Source organism: Babylonia areolata, chromosome 14 (genome assembly GCF_041734735.1).
Source record: "Babylonia areolata isolate BAREFJ2019XMU chromosome 14, ASM4173473v1, whole genome shotgun sequence".
Classification (NCBI taxonomy): domain Eukaryota; kingdom Metazoa; phylum Mollusca; class Gastropoda; order Neogastropoda; family Buccinidae; genus Babylonia; species Babylonia areolata.
This window is the reverse complement of record NC_134889.1, coordinates 9,589,736-9,609,395: the sequence shown is the minus strand read 5'-3', so window position 1 is coordinate 9,609,395 and position 19,660 is coordinate 9,589,736. Positions and strand designations below refer to the sequence as shown.

The 19,660-nt window shown below is 42.2% G+C and overlaps 2 protein-coding genes across 3 annotated transcripts in view; both read left to right on the top strand.

Annotated features, from left to right (window-relative positions):
* The window catches only part of LOC143289472 (O-methyltransferase MdmC-like), an 18,132-nt gene extending 16,830 nt beyond the window's left edge, over positions 1–1,302 (top strand). For both annotated transcript variants that reach the window (XM_076598447.1, XM_076598448.1), the window contains exon 6: positions 679–1,302. In XM_076598447.1, coding sequence (XP_076454562.1) covers positions 679–753 — 75 coding nt within the window. In that variant the 3' untranslated portion in view covers positions 754–1,302. The remainder of the gene's footprint in view (positions 1–678) is intronic.
* Positions 1,303–4,315: 3,013 nt separating this feature from the next.
* Positions 4,316–17,912, top strand: LOC143289471 (uncharacterized). The gene is made up of 7 exons (XM_076598446.1): positions 4,316–4,470; positions 6,598–6,780; positions 10,643–10,817; positions 12,906–13,115; positions 14,120–14,220; positions 15,203–15,379; positions 16,956–17,912. Exons 2-7 carry the CDS (start codon positions 6,640–6,642, stop codon positions 17,028–17,030), a joined length of 879 nt encoding a protein of 292 aa, XP_076454561.1. The 5' UTR covers positions 4,316–4,470; positions 6,598–6,639; the 3' UTR covers positions 17,031–17,912.
* The last annotated feature ends 1,748 nt before the right edge of the window (positions 17,913–19,660 follow it).

Sequence of the window (19,660 nt, the reverse complement as noted above, 5' to 3'; positions counted from 1 at the left end):
ATTACACATGCCTATTATTATCATTATTATTAAAACAACTATGGGGCTTCAGACCTAGTTAAAATCAACAGTGTTGTATAATAAGAACAGCAAGTAAACTGAATTTTTGAATCAGCTATGTTTCTTCTTTTCTTCTTCCCCTTCTTGTTCTTCTTCTTCTTCTCTTTCTTCTTCTTCTTCTTCTTCTTCTCCTTCTTTTCTTCTTCTCCTTCTTTTCTTCTTCTTCTTCTCCTTTTCCTCCTTCTTCTTCTCCTTCTCTTCTTCTTCTGCTTCTTCTTCTCCTTCTTTCTTCTTCTTCTTCTGCTTCTTCTTCTTCTTCTGTGTTCATGTGCTGCAACTCCCACGTTTACTCACGTGTACAAATAGGCTTTTCCGTGTATACAATACATTCGTTGGCACAGGTTCTATGCATGTGGACACATGCAGAAGAGAGTTTCCTTGCTCAGAACCAACCTTCAAACGTAATTGAACATATCAGTGGTTTCACACCACGTTCCTCTGGAAAAAAAACAAACACTGACACAGGAAAGCCCTGTGGTGGACAGGCTGTGAGTGAACACAGTTCACAGCAGTGTCAGTGTTGCCTGGCCACAGGCGCCCGACTGTGGTGTTGCAACAGGCTGTGGAGTGTAATTCTTTTCTCTTATACAGTACAGTGTATATATTTGTTTGTTTCAGATTCTGGTGCCAATCCGTGACGGTGTCCTGCTCATCAGAAGACTCACTGAAGTGGAACCAGACATGCCCCACTGAAGCTGCTGACGTTGCTCTGCCAGTTCCAGATATGGATCCTGCACAATGATAATAACGTTGTTGTTGTTTTCTTGGGGTTTTTTGTTGTAGTTTTTTTGTTTTGTTTTTTGTCACTTCGGTGGTTTAACTAATCATCCTCTTTGCCAAATAGTAGTGATTCTTCTATGTTTAACACAGGGAATTCATATGATCAAATATTTCATCTTTTTAACATAATAATAACAGTAATGATAAAAATGATAATGATATATCATAACAATAGTTATTATTATTATTAGTAGTAGTAATATTATTATCACTATAATCATCGTCATTTCCAAATAGCAGTGATTCTTCTACGTTTGACTTCACCTTTGAACACTTTTGATATTTTCTTTCTAAACATTCTCCAGTACCATTCCAAACTACACAAATATGATTATATAATATGCCGATGTGATCACTTTTTTGTATTCTCTCGGAATTTAAAGAAGATTTGCTTGTGTGTGTTCATAAACTGCGTTGAATTGATGCCGAGTCGCGGAATGAATACACATGGTTGAAAGCTGATTAACGTTTTAAACGTTTTCTTTGTATGTGTGTACGCGTGCTTGCATGCGTCTGGTGCATGCATGTGTGTGTGTGTGTGTTTATGAGAGAGAGAGAGAGATATATATATCTTACAGACACACGCACGCACACACACACACACACACACACACACACACACATATATATATTTTTTTCCCCTGTGGACTCTTCAGGTTTAACCAGGGCGTTGGAATCATTGTATTTGGAATCATTGTATTTGTACTTGTAATTCATTTTATCACAACAGATTTCTCTGTGTGAAATTAGGGCTGCTTTCCCCAGGGAGAGTGCGTCACTACACAACAGCGCCATCCTTTCTTTTTTCCCTGCGTGCAGTTTTATTTGTTTTTCCTATCGAAGTGGATTTTTTCTACAGAATTTTGCCGTGATTCGAACCAGCGCGCTCAGATTCTCTCGTTTCCTAGGCGGACTCGTTACCTCTAGGTCATCACTCCACATGCACAGGTTAGGTATCTGCTTCCTTTTTTTTTCCTCAAGTGAATAACATGTCGTGTTGCGTATACAGTACAGATTTATGCGTACATTTTCTTGCCCCCTTGAAACTGAAACTGAAACTTCTGCATTTTTTCTTCTGTTATACGAGAAGTGCAGATAATTTGAGCATGTTTGAAATATGGTCATCCTACTGTTCCAGCCAGATAATGGCGTGTGGCGTAATTCACTACTGCGTGCAAGAATGCACTTCATGTGTTTACACCACAACTGAAATTCCGAGTCGATTCTTTGGATTGGGGGGGGGGGGGGGGGGGGATTACTGAATCCATTTTTTTATGATACTCACCTTCTCTTGTGTAAAACAAGTTCTCAGGTTAGTTGAAGTCTTAATTGTCTACTGAAACTAACGAAGAACAATCATTGTCCACTCACAAAGCAATCATTTATCAATCTACGTAGCCTTTGCGTAACGCCAAACGCATGTGTGGTTTTCGTAGCATGACGAAACAGAACAACACAGTGTTGCCAACTTTGGTGCATCAGTTGTTGGGCAGGCTGCCTGATTTACCAATATTTCTTGCTGATATTTTACATACCTCCGTACATCTTGGGGTGAAAGTTATGGCATCCTCCTCCTATTCTTCATCGTTTTCATTGTCATTATCATCATCATGGCAATTACTATGCCCACAAAATATCGTCTGTGCAGTACACAATCCCCGCCCCTTCCGAAAAAAAGGACAAGAAAGGTTAGCAATTCAGCAAATCATTTGACAGTTGAATTCAAAGTACATGTACGTGTGTGTGTGTGTGTGTGGGGGGGGGGGGGTTGCTGTTGTGGTGGTTGTTTTTTTTGTTTTTGTTTTATTTTCTGGTGGTTGTTATGTCTTTTTTTCCCCCTCTGGACAACACTTTAACTTGCATGGGAAATGAATATCTAGCGATATGCACAAAAGCAGAAAATGATGTCAGAACATTCGCATGTGACAGAAGCAAGCATCATCAAAGTAATAGTCTGTCAGCGTATCACGGCAGCTTCAGAATGCCCAGCGCGTCAGCAGCGCCGCCTAGTGGCCCGTCTCCTCACCAGTCAGCATCATCAGGTTGTTTCACGGAGGCTGGTCCATATACGCTACAACACATCTTTAAAAAATGAGCAGATTCTTGACAAACGCATAAACCCAAAGGCTGATCAGGCCTGGGGACATCATTTGTGAAGGACAATGAACCTTCAGTGAAAACGACCGTAACAGCCAAAGAAATTCCCATTCCAAGAAAATCACCCAAGGCAGAAACACGAGAAAGAAGATACATATCCACTAGTCTCCAGCCGAAGTCCGCACATAAACAAATTAGAATGTAAATTCAGTCTGCAAACTAAATCATCAACTCAGAAAGAAAGGGAAACAATAGAATGGTTGGAAAGGAAAAGCGAATATGTCACAAGTAGGTTGAGAAAGAACAAGACGGTTGAAAACAAGAAAACAAACAAAAGCAAAACCCTTAATTGAAACCTGGAGAGACTGAAATCTGGTCCTGCATGACCTGTCAGTAGCCTGTGTGGGACGCCAGAGTGTGGGGACAAGTGCACTAACCATTGCAACTTGCAATACTTTCTGACCTTTGCGATTGCTGTCTGTGTGTGTGTGTGTGTGTGTGTGTGAATTTGGGCGTGTGTGTAGGATAAGAGGAAACTGAGACTAGGATGCAGGAGTGACCATCAAAGCTCATTTTACACACATACACACACACACATACTCTCTCTCTCTCTCTCTCTCTCTCTCTCTCTCTCTCACACACACACACACACACACACACACACACACACACACTCATACTCACACACACATTCTCTCTCTCTCTCTCTCTCTCTCTCTCTCTCTCTCTCTCTCTTACACACACACATGCACACACTCATACGCATATGCTAACACACAAATACGCACACACACACATGCATACGATCTCTCTCTCTCTCTCTCTCTCTCTCTCTCTCTCTCTCTCTCTCTCTCTCTCTGTCTGTCTCCATCTCAACACATAATTATCGTGCGTTTCAGCAACGCGTCCAACGGCAAGACGACTGCACAGCGAGTGAACCGCACGCACACACACACACACACACACACACACACACACACACACTCCCTCCCTCTCTCTCTCTCTCTCTCTCTCTCTGTCACACTCATACTCACACACACATACTCTCTCTCTCTCTCTCTCTCTCTCTTTCTCTCTTACACACACACACTCACTCACACATACACACACACACACACACACACACACACACCTGTATGTGCGCGTGTAAACATTCCGACATTAACCAAAGACAGTCTAGATAGAGTAAAAAGAAATTTGCGCAACAAACTATGTACACTTGTACAATGTAACTGCTTATTCCCAGTTTCCACTCCCACCCCTAAGCCCTGACCCCACACTTGCGAGCCCCTATCCAGGGAGATAAGCCATTTTGTGTGTCTAATTGCGCCGAGCCTAAGTCCCGGCCCTGCAGATTGTCACGCCTCATGCAAAAACAGTATAAATACACAGCGTCTGCTGGTGCGACGTGATAGACTGCTCTTGTTCTTCACTTCAGCGAACCGTCAGGTGCTTCGGGGGAAACTGAAGCAAAAGTCCTCGGTAAAGAAGACAGTCGTCGGTTGAATATTGAAGCTTTCTTTGGAAAGGACGGTGAGTATTCATAGCTAATGATAATAATGATAATACATAGTTGTTTTTTTCTATGGCGCGATATCCAGCACCGATGCTGTTCAAATCACCTTACATCATCCAGTTGACTATAAACATGCCTTAAAACACACGTCTACCGCTATCTGACAATGGAAAACACCCAGTGTGTTCATATGAATGAAAAAGCACACTAAAGAGATGAATCAGATTATAAAAACTATGAAGTAAATAAGGCTTAGATTAAAACAAAATGCATTTCCTAGAATATATATACACACACACATACACACACACACACACACACACACACACATAAGCACACACACACATACACAAGCACACATACACCCACAAGCACACACACAATACATATATATATATATATAGATGTCCTTCCCTTACAGACACACACTCACACACAGACACACACACGCTGACATTAAATATCAACTGCACTAAAAGTAAAATTGCAGAAGAAAATCCGTGGACTGATGTCCTGGTTTAGGTTTCTTAGAATCAGGGACCTGGGGTGGGTTGCGTGTGCGAACTTAGTAGGGTTATGTTTGCTTATCGTTAAGACTGTTCCCAAACCCACGGTAAACTCCATATCATTCTCAACTCTAATCAAACTTAAGGCTGCAAAGGTCATCTCATGCAACTTGGCCTTGTTCATAATATTCCTTGTGATCCTGGTACACATGGTAATAAGGACATATTCTATTCTATTCTATTCTATTAAACGGCAAGTTCTTGTGCATGACAGTCGACATTACCGTGTTTTGTGACCTCTCTGTTTTCAGTGTTATTTCGACTCGATTTATTGGGTCGTTTTTTTTAATTTATTCCAGTTATGGTAAAGATTCGTCCGTTACTTAACCTCTTGTGCAGTCAGTTATCTTGAGAAGACTGATTCGTCTGCAATGATATGCTCCTTCATCATGAGAGAAGAGATGAGTTTATCGACTTAATGGCTGATGCCTTAAAGGTCAAGTTAGGGCTTGGGTTTGAGAGAGAGAGAGAGATGAACATTTTTCTAATTCAGTAAAGGCCGTGGCCCCTCATAAGGGAATGCACTGAACACATATTGCAATACAACAAGCTGTCACATTTTTTCTGTACAGTTTGCAACAAAAAAATGATTAACTACAAATTTAGTATTGCACACCAAATAGTAGTAAAAAATACATATGAAATTGTGGATTTTGACTGCTTTATACACAGTTTTTCTACTAATTCTATCTTGTTTCTTATTCCATACAAACTGAAACACTGTTTTCTGAATCATGTCTATCAAGGTGTCAGGAGGATTTGGCAACAATATCCACAAGTGGACGATTTTGGACAAAATCAAAGATTTAAGCACTGCACTGCACTGCAACTCTTCCTGGGGGGGCTGGGGGGGGGGGGGTAATCTGTCGTTTTAACCATATTTTATACAAAGTGCTGATTTCTGCAAATTTACATTTCAGATTAATTTCCTCGTTATGTTCTAAGTCGTTTGTGAACCAAATGCCAAGTATTTTGAACTGAGGGGGATTCCATTTAATGTTTAAATGAGGCAAATAACATTTTGACGAGTTCCTTAGTTTTCCAAGCCATATAGCATTTGTTTTAGTAGCATTCAGAAAGAGACCAGATTTTTTTCCCCCTAAATGTGTTAACAGTATTCATCGCTTCCACGAAAGTATTTTCATTCTCATGTAATAAGAGTTCAGTGTCGTCAGCATATTGCAGTATCTTATATTCATTAATTCTAATTCCTTGTATATTATCATTTTTCCTTATCATAACAGCAAGGATTTCGACACATAAAATAAATAAATAAGGGGATATTGGGTTACCCTGTCTACAGCCTCTAGAAATAGGAAATCACTGTGACATATGACCATTAACAGAGACAGACGACTCAAATGATATAATTAGTTTTATGAAATAATGTTGCCATGTTCATATTTGTTGTATTTCTTTAGTTTCTGCTTGATGATAAAACAAAATAAAAAGGTTCATTAGAAAATAGTAATAAATAATTAGTTAAGAATAATTATAATGATAAGGATAATGATAATAATGTATATATGTATGTATGCATATGTATGTATGTATTCATAAAAATGTGTATGTATACAGGGTCTTCATTTCAACTGCTCCACAAACAAACAAGCATCAACCATGTCGGAGCCAGCAGCAATACTGACACCTCACCCAGCTCTCCGCCGCTACCAGGACCCTGCCTTGCTGGAGCTGATGGACGTGCTGGAGCTGGCCCAGAGCACGGGGGCAGACCCCCAGGTGGTGGAGGGCATCCGCAAGGTCAAGACAACATTTTTCGGTTATATATATATATATATATATATATACTTTTTTTGCAAAGACATGTATACAATATACAGAAAACAGTATGAACAAACGGTAACATCCATTGAGCATTAAAATTAGAAAACTGAAATATGATATAAAAATATACAAAAACAAAAGAAAAAAAAAGAAGAAAAAAAACAACAAAACCCCCGCAACATTTCACTATTTCTGTTTCTAGCTGGGTGATGATTAAGATAATATTTATGTGGGTCAAGAACTAGATTCCAGTCGCCTCTAATAATCAAGTTTGAGTATCCAATCTCTGTAATATATATTTTTCCAATCCATCATAAAATTCTGGGGAATCTTTGTTTGGGCCATAAACGTTTATAATCAAACAATCCTTTTCCATTGATGTGAAGGATTTAGATTTATAGTTTCCATTAGGATCCTTGTACACCTTTTTGACTTTAAAATCAAAGCTTTTTATTGAACATAACAGCAACACTTCTGGATCGTGAATCATGAGATGCAAAGTGACAGGTGAAAACCCATTCAGATCTTACATACGATTTAATATTTGGGTCGATATGTGTATCCTGGAGGAGATAAATGGAGTGTTTCTTTTGTCTTAGAAAGTGAAAAACATCTCTTCTCTTTTTAACGTTACCCAGTCCTTGACAGTTCATGGAAACAATGCTAATATTTTCCATTTTATTGCATTATTAATTTGGCTTATATATCAAGTAATTAATGGCGTATACAATATTTACTAATGGAGTCTAGAGGGCATCCACTCATTCTATTGTTTGCTTGGTTACATAGTACAAATGTGCAATGGCTTTCGCATAAAGAAAAATATATTGCTTGGCTACATAGTACAAATGTGCAATGGCTTTCGCATAAAGAAAAATATATTGCTTGGCTACATAGTACAAATGTGCAATGGCTTTCGCATAAAGAAAAATATATTGCTTGGCTACATAGTACAAATGTGCAATGGCTTTCGTATAAGGGAAAATATATTGGTTGGCTACATAGTACAAATGTGCAATGGCTTTCGTATAAGGGAAAATATATTGCTTTATGAGGACGCATCACTGAGTGACAATCATTTCTATCATCCGCAATAAGACAAACTAAAATAGAAACAAGAAAAACAAAATACATCAACAGAAAGGCACACATTCAGACAGACAAGTAAATTTTGGTCAAGTGAGTGGGAACGTGAAGCGGTATTCGTGCAGTGCTGGGGAAAGGGGGCGGGGGGGGGGAGGAAATGCCTGTATTTGTGTCCTGTTTGTGTTGACATAGCATGAGCGTGTGTGTGTGTGTGGCGCGTCGCAGGCACGTGCTAAAAAAAAAAAAAAGAAAGAAGGAAAGCCTGTGTTTGTGTCCTGTTCGTGTTTACATCACGTGAGCGTGTGTGTGTGTGTGTTTGTGACGTGTCGCAGGCACGTGCTAAAAAAAAAAAAAAAAAGAAAGAAGGAAAGCCTGTGTTTGTGTCCTGTTCGTGTTTACATCACATGAGTGTGTGTGATTGGGAGCGCGTCGCACGCACGCACTTGCTTTTGGTGTGTGCGCGTGCGTGTAAAAAAAACCCCAAACCAACAACAACAAAAACAAAACACAAACCAGCCACCGTGGCGAAGTGGTTAGCGTCGCGGACTGATGGCTGGGGGGACGCGGGTTCGAATCTCAGCGGAGGTGGGTTTTTCTGCCCGTGGCCGGCTCCTACGAGTGTGCTATAGGCTTAAATGGGGAGACTGGGACCCACACAGTCGAGTGTCATCCACTTCACGGATGCGTCTTTGGGTGTGTTGCTCTAATTACCTGACCAATACTGCAAGTGTCTGTATCTCTCGGGCGTGGTTAACGCCGTGATATCATTATGACAGTAAGCGTAGAGTACAGCCTTGTCACGCAGTCCCAGGCCAAAATGGACCTCCATAGCAACATCGTCATCGTCATCGTCATTGTCATCCTCCTCCTCCTTCATCATCATCAATATAAACAAAACAGTCTCAAAGTCTGTGGCCTTTCATGCCCTGCTCTCATGGTGACCTCAATTTCAATACCCCTCCACTTCTGTGCTTGGGATGAGTCCTGTCAATGTCTTCAGTGTCGGCAGATTCATGGGGGGCTGTTGTTTGGGGAACGTGGTGGCGTTCTCTACTCTGGGAGGGACACTCACTCAGTCTGGCTCCGTGACTAAGCCATTATTGTAGTTAGTAGCGGGCTTAGTAGGTGGTGTCCTAAGTACGTTAAAACAGAACAGGCACCACTGAACACCATGAAGCGACTCAGCAGCAGTGCAAGGTCTCCTTTGGTGTGTGGCCTCCTGGCGACCTAACATCGATGGTTTCTTGAGGACTGCCGACGCTGGAACTGTGACGGACGAACCCGGGTGTGGCCGTGTATGGGGGAATCAAAATGAGCGGGATGAATGGGGGGTGGGGGTGGGGGGGGAGAGAAGGAATGGCAAGGAGGGGTGGGGGTGGGGGGACAATTAAGTCAATGGAGGAAGGCGCGGCGGGAGCGGGCTACACCAAAGATACAACAAGCGACAGCAAACACGGCAGTACAAGCGCGCGCACAAATCCTGCGAAAAGGGGTGGGGGGCTACAAGGTCACCCTCTCTCAGCTGTGTGTGCGGAAATCATGTATCAGTACATGTATGTTTAGAAAATTGTGTATGAAATGAATGAATGAGTGAGTAAATCGTTTGTCTCTTAACGTATTCCAATCATGTTATAATGTTCACGAATAGAAAAGGTAAAAAAAAAAAAAAAAAAAAAAAAAAAAACAACAACACTCAACCTCCTCCCACCCTCCCCTCGCCACCAGTGCATTCTGGGTTGTAGGTATATGAAGGGAATCAAAAAAAGGACATCTTATGTATACAGTTAGATGCCAATCTCTCTGTGTGTGTGTGTGTGTGTGTGTGTGTGTGTGTGTGTGTGTGTGTGGTTTAATTTGATTTTACGTTAATGATACTTGGTGGTTGTGTGTACAGACGTGCGCGAATGCGTGTGTCAGTGAGGGAAGTGGGTACGCGCGTGCATATGTGTGGTTATGTGAGCGCGAGCGTGTTCGTGTTGTGCGTACGAGTGTGTGAATGTTAATGTGCGTGCCCCGCCTCTCACCATCTCCCCTCTCATGTACTGATGTTAGATAGTCACAATGTCACATTGCACGATGCAGTACCTCGTCAACATCCATGTCCACCTCCAGCCTCACGGCAGTCTTAGCATTCTTAGCAAATATTTCCCCCCTTGACCTCCAAGCATCTGGTGTCGCCGAATGTTCTTTTGCCTCTCTAAGAAGTTTCAAGTTCAGGGAAGCCAGGTCCTCTGCAATGGCAATCTTATGTGGATTGCATTTTAGTTTGCGACGGTTGGCGAGGACCTCATCTTTCTTCCTCCTGGACAGAAAGCACACAATCATGGGGCGAGGTCTGGTGTGCTGAGGAATGCGGCTGCCAGTTCTGTGGGCTGCTTCGATGTCTGCTTCCGTGACAGCCACGCCCAGTTTGCTTGTGAAAACATCGCTGAGCTTCTGAATGCAGGCGTTTGTTGTTTCGGGTTCCTCAGATTTCTGGTATGTTGTACACTTGCAGGCTGCAGCCGCGACCATATGCCCCGAGTCATTGTTTTCCTTTCGAAAAGCTGCAATCTGCTTGCTTTGTTTGTTAAGCATATCAAAAAGATCGCCGTGATATGATAAATTACAAAACAGAACAATTCAAGTCTGATAGATGATAGATATGATAGATCACAACACAAAACAGTTACAGAAAGAAACATCAAGTTACTGCAGCAAAATCAACATTTATACAGTAAACCAACCAAACTTCTCAACTCCTCAAATCCAGGTGCTGCATCACGTGGACCTCCGCGAGGACTTCACCCTGAGGAGTTCCTCTGACGAGAGTGCCGTGTGCCGCAAAGTGGCCCAGGAGACCGAGGACATGCAGTGGACCGAACTGAAGGAGCAAGGGAAGACCTCGATGCTTCTGGACCCTCAGATGCTCTGTGGCCATTTGAACGGTGAAGATGACGGGCGCAATAGCCGAATGGTTAAAGTGTTTGACTATCAATCTGATGGTCCAGGGTTCGAATCTCAGTAACGGCACCTGGTGGGTAAAAGGTGGAGACTTTTCCGATCTCCAGATCAACATATGTGCAGACCTGCTAGTGCCTGAACCCCCTTCATGTGTAAACGCAAGCAGAAGATCAAATACGTACGTTAAAGATCCTGTAATCCATATCAGCGTTCGGTGGGTTATGGAAACAAGAATATACCCCCCAGCATGCACACCCCCGAAAGCGGAGTATGGCTACCTACATGGCGAAGTAAAAACGGTCATACACGTACAAGCCCAATCGTGTACATACGAGTGAACGTGGGAGTTGCAGCCCACGAACGAAGAAGAAAAAGGACGGTGATGATGATGATGATAATGATAAACATGATGATGATGATGATGATGACGACGACGATGATGATGATAAACCTGATAATGATGATGATGATGATCATCATCATCATCATAATCGTAACTTAGGTATTTAACTAGTGCAAAACCTTTCATGGTGATGATAATCATCAATATAATCATAATAATATAGGTAGTTGTCTAGCACTTAATCTTGTCCAGAGACATATGCATGTACTTTCAGAGGTCAGTAGCGTTCTTTCTTTAAAAGGCAACAAAGTTTTAAACTTTTATGCAAAGTCGCTTTGAAATGCTAAATGAAACATTGCCTAACATTACCTAAAATCGTAAAAATGCTTGATACCTCACACACTCATTCTGATTCCGCTAGAAATTTTTTTTTTTTTTTTTTTTTTTTAAAGTCCGAGTGTATCTCTGCCGCTGTGGAATCTCAACCAACATGGTGAGAGCTCTATGACGTCACAGACAGAACGTGCATGGTCCAATCAAACGAAGGCCGGCAATATCGCCTGATCACGACTCGTCACAGAATGCCGAAACAGTGTGCTGCAGCTGGATGCACAATATCGTTAGAAGATCATTTGCAAAAAAAGTCAATATTGCTGTTCGTGTAATGTGAAGTTGGCTGCGCTTGCTATGTAATCCTGTCACTGTCACACACTTTTTTTTTTCAAAGGACAGAAAACTTGTCAGATGTGTGACTGCGAGAAGTATGAGTGCGTGTGAATATATATCCGTGTGTGACTAGGTGGAGGATGAGGTCTGTTTATGTACGTGTCGGTAGAGAGCGTCCATGAGATTGCAGTTTGGACCATTGCGTAATATAAGTGGAGTGATGGCCTAGAGGTAACGCGTCCGCCTAGGAAGCTGGAGAATCTGAGTGCGCTAGTTCGAATCACGGCTCAGCTGCCGATATTTTCTCCCCCTCCACTAGACCTTGAGTGGTGGTCTGGACGCTAGTCATTCGGATGAGGCGATAAACCGAAGTCCCGTGTGCAGCTTGCACTTAGCGCACGTAAAAAAACCCACTGCAACAAAAGGGCTGTTCCTGGCAAAATTTTGTAGAAAAATCCACTTTGATAGGAAAAACAAATAAAACTGCACGCAGGAAAAAATACAAAAAAAATGGGTGGCGCTGTAGTGTAGCGACGCGCTCTCCCTTGGGGCACACACGCTCTCGCTCTCTCTCTCTGTCGTCATGGGAAGGGAAGATAAGTTCATGAGGCCGGAAAGAGGTTGCGCGATGTGAGACACAATGGAGGAGGGTGCAGTCGTCGGCAAAGAGATCGTGGATGATATCCGCTGTGACTCTCGTCAGTCTTAGACTGAAGTCTGCACAGGTCGAAAAATCTGTGCGAAAGCAGAATTCAATACCTATACTGTCATGAGGAAAAGCGTAAGATTAATTACTGAGGCCGGAAAAAAGGTTTTATTATGTGAGACACAATGGAGGCTGAATCGAAAAAATACAAAACAAATGGGTGGTGCTGTAGTGTAGCGACGCACTCTCCCTGGGGAGAGCAGCCCGAATTTCACACAGAGAAATCTGTTGTGATAAAAAGAAATACAAATACAAATAAAGTGGGTGGTAGCATTCTTCTATCCTCCCCAAGTGTTGTCCCTCAGCCACGCAAAGCAGGTCTGACAGTTGCGTTTTTCGTATCTTTTTCTCCCCCAGGTCAGTTTTACAAGTCCATCCTGAGCGCTCAGCGCGCGCGTCGCGTGCTTGACGTGGGCATGTTCACGGGATACAGCGCCCTCTGCATGGCTGAAGCGCTGCCTGCAGACGGCCAGTTGGTGACGCTGGAAAGAGAGCCCTACCTGAAGGAACCCACCCAGGCGGTTTTTGACTCGGTGCCACAGGGGAAGAAGATCACTATCAAAATAGGTGTGGTGGCGTTTATGTGTGTGTGTGTGTTGTTTTTATCTTTATTTTGTTTTATTCTTTTTTTTTCTCAACACATTCATTGACACAGAGAGACAAACATACACACATACACACGCACATGGCATGCACAGACACAAACACACTCTCTCTTTCTCTGTCTGTCACGTACACACGCGCGCGTGCGCGCACACACACACACACACACACACTTGGTCTCTGTTGCCGTCACACACACACACACACACACACACACACACACACATGCACACACACACATACACACACAATTGATTTCTCTATAAATGTGTTAAATATAATCAATTACGGAAAGTTTTGTGAAACAGTATAAACTCTCTCTCTCTCTCTCTCTCTCTCTCTCTCTCTCTCTCTCTCTCTCTCTCACACACACACACACACACACACACACACACACACACATGTACACACACACATACACACACAATTGATTTCTCTATAAATGTGTTAAATATAATCAATTACGGAAAGTTTTGTGAAACAGTATAAACTCTCTCTCTCTCTCTCTCTCTCTCTCACACACACACACACACACACACACACACACACACACACACACTTACACAGAAGCTTTCATATGTGCGCTAACTTATACATTTACACACAAAAACATACCTATGTAAGTACACACACACACACACTCACACACACACACACACACACACACACACACACACACACACACACACACACACAACACACACACACACACACACACACACACACACACACAAGCTTTCATATGTGCGCTAACATATACATTTACACACAAAAACATACCTACGTAGGTACACACACACACACACACACACACACACACACACACACACACACACACACACACTTTTCTCCCCTTCCGCCCCGCCCACATACACATACAAGGGTTAGCTTTAAAAAAAAGCTTGAGAGTAAGTCAAAGAAGTGACGTAGTCAGTGTATGACGCAATAATGATCCTGATCTGAACCAGGGAACGCTCTGGACTCCATGAAAGAACTGCTGAAGGAAGGCAGACAGTTCGACTTCATCTTCCTGGATGCTGATAAGGCGGAATACATCGACTACCTTAAGGTTGTTACTTCTGTATTTATTCATATATTAATTAATTGATTCATTCATTCATTCGTTTATTTATTTGTTCATCCGTTCATTTGCTCATTTTGTATTCCTCCTTTTCATGTGTTTTTTTCTGCTTTGTGTATTGGGGTTATCATCGTTTTTATTATCATTATTATTGTTGCCGTCACTGTCGTGGTAATAGTTGCCATCATCATCGTGATTATAATCATCGTCACCTTCAGGTTGTTCATCATCGTTATGTAGCAATCATTGTCATTCTTTTTGTCCTTGTGGTCGCCATCATTATTACCATCGTAATCATTGTCATTATTTTTGTCCTTGTGGTCGCCATCATTATTACCATCGCAATCATTGTCATTCTTTTTGTCCTTGTGGTCGCCATCAATATTACCATCGTAATCATTGTCATTCTTTTTGTCCTTGTGGTCGCCATCATTATTACCATCATAATCGTTGTCATTCTTTTGTCCTTGTGGTCGCCATCATTATTACCATCGCAATCATTGTCATTCTTTTTGTCCTTGTGGTCGCCATCATTATTACCATCGCAATCATTGTCATTCTTTTTGTCCTTGTGGTCGCCATCATTATTACCATCGCAATCATTGTCATTCTTTTTGTCCTTGTGGTCGCCATCAGTATTACCATCGCAATCATTGTCATTCTTTTTGTCCTTGTGGTCGTCATCATTATTACCATCGTAATCATTGTCTTTTTTTCGTCCTTGTTGCCATCATCATTACCATCGTAATCATGTCATTATCATTTTATTATTGCTGTGCTTGGTCTCTCTCTCTATTTCGCACCATCGCTTATGCAAGAATACGCGCGTGCGTGTGTGTGTGTGTGTGTGTGTGTGTGTGTGTGATCATTTTATTATTGCTGTGCTTGGTCTCTCTATCTCTATTTCGCACCATCGCTTATGCAAGAATACGCGCGCGCGCGTGTGTGTGTGTGTGTGTGTGTGCGTCAGCTGTGTTTTGAGGAGGGTCTGTTGGCAGAGAACGGAACGGTGGCGGTAGACAACGCTTACATGCACGGGGTGAATTACCTCCCCTCAGAGCTGCCAAATGCCTCTCGCCTCTTCGGAGAATTTGTGGCCAAGGAACCCTTCGGAGAGTTCGTGGCAAAGGATAGTCGTCTCCATAAAGTGGGTCTCTCTGTCTCTCTATCTCTCCCTCTCTCTTTTTTAGGTGACCACACTGATAAACACAACACACCCTACTTCTTAGTTAGTCCCTGTCTGGTACGGTCGGAAATCCCCCTGCTTGCTCTTGGAACTCATTCAGTGCAAGACCTCTTCTCCTCTTTGTTTTTTCTGGCCTCAGAGGATGCTTCAGTAGCCCGATGCTGAGCGCACAATATACGGGAAGTCTCCGTCTGGTATGTTGCCTACATCAGATTTTTCACATGAGGGAAACACCGAGTCTGTTTGTCCGCCACATGCCCTGTTACTTCAATGAAGTATATGTAAGATTTAAACTTGTCTTTTCACTTATACAGCTTAGCTGCAGAGTGACATCACCCACACTTACAAGCTTAAATGCAATGTTGCATTCCATGATGTCTTAGAGATCTCTCAGTTTCATCTCCGGTCGAGTGGGCGTGACTCTCCGTTGTACACCATGTGTATATCACTATGTGTCACTCTGAGCTGTATCATCGAATCATCAACATCCACTTCCACTCTCTTTCTAAACCTATTTCCATGAAACTTTCGTATTTTAGAAACTTTTCATCGATCCTTCTGATCATCTGACATCATGAACACACACACACACACACACACACACACACACACACACACACACACACGCCAGGAAACATGCGCGAGCATTTTGCACGTTGTCGTTTCTTCACAGCTGTATGGAACATAACTCCACCAATATCACAATTACCCAGTTTCAACGTGAGCTGTCCTTTGACTATTTCATTTCGAACTACTCCCCACCCTCCCCCGTCCCCCACCCCGACTCCCCACCCTCCGCCGTCCCCCACCCCGACTCCCCACCCTCCGCCGTCCCCCACCCTGACTCCCCACCCTCCGCCAGTCCCCCACCCCGACTCCCCACCCTCCGCCAGTCCCCCACCCCGACTCCCCACCCTCCGCCGGTCCCCCACCCCGACTCCCCACCCTCCGCCGGTCCCCCACCCTGACTCCCCATCCTGAATTCGCTTAAAAGAAGAAAAAAGAGAGAGAGAGACATCATAAATATGATTTAGAACTCGGACACTTGGACCTCAACTATAACATAAGCACATTTCAGGTAACAACACGCTGAACTTCAGGAAAGCGAACTGCAAGGGAGCTTACTCGTTGAGTCTTTCGTCTCCCTGTGGCTTATTATTCGGAGTGGCTCGTTATTTCCATGTCGTCAGTGGCATGGAGCAAAGTGTCCAAATGGCTGTTCAAAATGTCATTTTCCGCATACTTCTCACTCTTTTTAGCTGCTGATTGCTAGCAAATGACTGATCACAGGCAAATAAATCAAAATGTGTTTGAACGATAACTTACAGTTTTCTAAAAGTCATAATCACAGTAATGAAAAAAAAATCAATTTTTGGTTAAAATCTAGGTTGCATCACCCTCTTAATGTTGCCTGGCCACAGAAGCTCGACAGTGGTCTTGCAACAGGCTGTACAATACTCTTTTTTTTCTCTCTATTACAATATTCATTTATGTATTTGTTTGTTTGTTTATTTCTTGATCTATGTTTTTGTTTCAGGTTTTGGTACCAATCCGTGACGGTACCCTGCTCATCAGAAGACTCACTGAGGTGGAACCAGACATGCCCCACTGAAGCTGTTGACGTTTCTCCGTCTGTTCCAGATATGGATCCTACAAAATGATGGACACACTTTTTATTAAGTTGTATATAGCTACAGAGACATACATACATACATACATACATACATGCATACATACATAATTTAGGCACGATCTGCATACAAGTGAGGTGGGAGGGAGAGCAAAAACAGCTACAGGGAAATGGCACAGTATGATAACTTCTGAAACTTTATGAATTAACATGCTTTTGAATCCCCTGACAACGTGTAAAATGCATATCTATCATTGTGTATTTACCATTCCTTGTATAAAAGCATCGTATCCATCCCCATTCCCAGTTTAAAAACATGATGCTTATCTCCATTCCTAGCACTATCATTGAACCTGGAACATATTTGCGTATTACATTTTTAAGACTTCTTGATGGGTTATGATTTTCAACACTAAGCTTTATGTATGAGTACTACTTTGCAATATGCACCTTCCTTTTTTTTCTTTATAATTGCATCAGTTTTAAATCATTCAAAACATGCTCAGCACCTGGTCTTATATTATTTGTTCTGCATTTGTGGATACAGTGTTTCGCTAAAAGGATGGTATGATCGATGATGATGATGTCTGTTTTCCGTAGTATCGTCACAGTTTCCAATCAGTACTGATTATTCTCTGTTTAACTTTTCTTTTGAGCAGTTTTGGTATTTTTTCCCCAAAACATTCTCTAATACCATATGGAGCAGTTGAGAGAACTTACAAACAACATATGATATACCATTGTGATAACTTTTTTCTTTTGTATTCGCCAGAATTTTTTTTCGTAGAAGATTTTTTTAAATAATTCTATTTTTTGCACAAACCGGTGAACTGACGCAGAACTGTGGAATAAATTCGCCAGATGAAAGCTGTTCACCGTGCTGAATTGTGTGTGTGTGTGCGCGCGCGCGCGTGTGTGTGCTCGCGCGTCAGAGTGTGCGTGTGTGTGTGTGTGCTTGTGTGCGTGTGTACGTTAGTGTGTGCGTGTTTGTGCGCGCACGTCAGTGTGTGTGTGTGTGTGCGCGAGTGCGTGCGTGAGTTAGTGTGTGTGTGTGTGTGTGTGCGTCAGTGTGTGTGTATGTGCGCGCCCACGACTGAACGGAAAGGGAGAGACGGATAGAAGACTAGTTTTGACCCCAGTTTTGACTTCTCTCCATGCAGGTATACAACTTGTGAAGATTCTCCTCATTTTTTTTTTTTTTTTTTAACAGATGGATAGACCTGTAATGCTGTATATATTACACACTCACGCAGTTTTGTTTTGAAACAGAACAACTATTCTACCATGATGTAAATGGGCTTATTATATGGGAAACCTATCTTCATGTCTGGAATTCGGATAGGCACTTCAGTGTAATTAGAGAATGGGATGGGGGAAAAAATAATAAAGTCTGCACACAAACAGAACTTGACAGGGCCCAAACTTGATTCTGTGAAAAATCAGCAAAAATTCATGCCCATCAGCAGTGGAAATTAATTTTTACTGCGTTCATTTTAAGAGCATTGAAAGGTTTGTATTATCCTGATTCAGACTGACATTGCTGCTTCAGCTGTACAAACAATGGAAGAGAACACATTTATCCTCATCACCATATTCAGTTTTAAAAGAAACAATGATATATGACGACATAAGTTATTGCTTTTGTCGACCTCGCGTAAATTGTCTCATCATGTAAGTCGACACAATCATTTGGTATCGAATACCAGTACGTTATGATGCAAATATAAACTAGTTCAAGAGGTACTAGTTGAAATACTGCAGAAAGGTCCAGCAGTGAGAGAATGGATACCTAGCCTGCATCAGATGCTAGCAACAGGTCAATGACCACACGTAATAATGTCGTTCCTCTGTGTGTGTGTGTGTGTGTGTGTGTGTGCATTGAGTCAAGTGATATTATTGATAAACTATTGAGGACGAATGTTTATGCTCGCATGCAGAAAAACTGCAGATTTTACGTGAAAAATGAGTGACGTTTTGCTGATCCTGGTTTTTTTGTTGTTTTTTTTAATGTTTTTTCCAACGGTCGCCAACGGCCAAACCACGTAGAAAACACCGGTTCTCGTTCATCACCGAAGTTAAGCAACGTCGGACTTGGTTTACTTAGTACTTAGATGGGTGACCGCCTGGGAACACCAAGTTGAAATGGTGTCAGTTTAACGTTCTCTGGCTTTAGCCACCTGAGATATTTCTGTGGACTTTGGCTGTTGGCATTCCTTTTTACATTTTTTTCTTCATAACTTTTTTTTCTCTCTCTGCCATTTTCTCTTTCCTTTCCTAGATTTTCTCTCTCAGTCATCTTCCTTTTCTTTTTTTTCAGTCAAGTCATTCTTTTCTACTCCGGCGCCATATAATTGTGTAAACTTAATGTAAAGAACCTACTGTGAGTTCTCAAAAGTGTTAGTTGGTTCGATTCTAATAAAGAAAGAGGGGAACAGACAGGGGGATATAGGATCAACTAATGATGCACACACTCACTCTCTCCTCACATCAATAGCAGGGCCACATGGAGTGGTTTTTATAGAGTGTTTACTTTTACAATATACATGGGAAATCAGCACACACACTAAGCAGTTCACCCTACTTAGCAAAAGCAACACACACTAAGGCAGCAC

What these genes read in the sequence shown, in the direction of transcription:
- LOC143289471 (XM_076598446.1), top strand. Translation starts at nt 6,640, where the DNA reads ATGTCGGAGCCAGCAGCAATACTGACACCTCACCCAGCTCTCCGCCGC. An exon ending in AATACATCGACTACCTTAAG is followed by an intron (nt 14,221 to 15,202) that starts GTTGTTACTTCT and finishes TGTGTGCGTCAG; the next exon opens with CTGTGTTTTGAGGAGGGTCT. An exon ending in AGGATAGTCGTCTCCATAAA is followed by an intron (nt 15,380 to 16,955) that starts GTGGGTCTCTCT and finishes TTTTTGTTTCAG; the next exon opens with GTTTTGGTACCAATCCGTGA.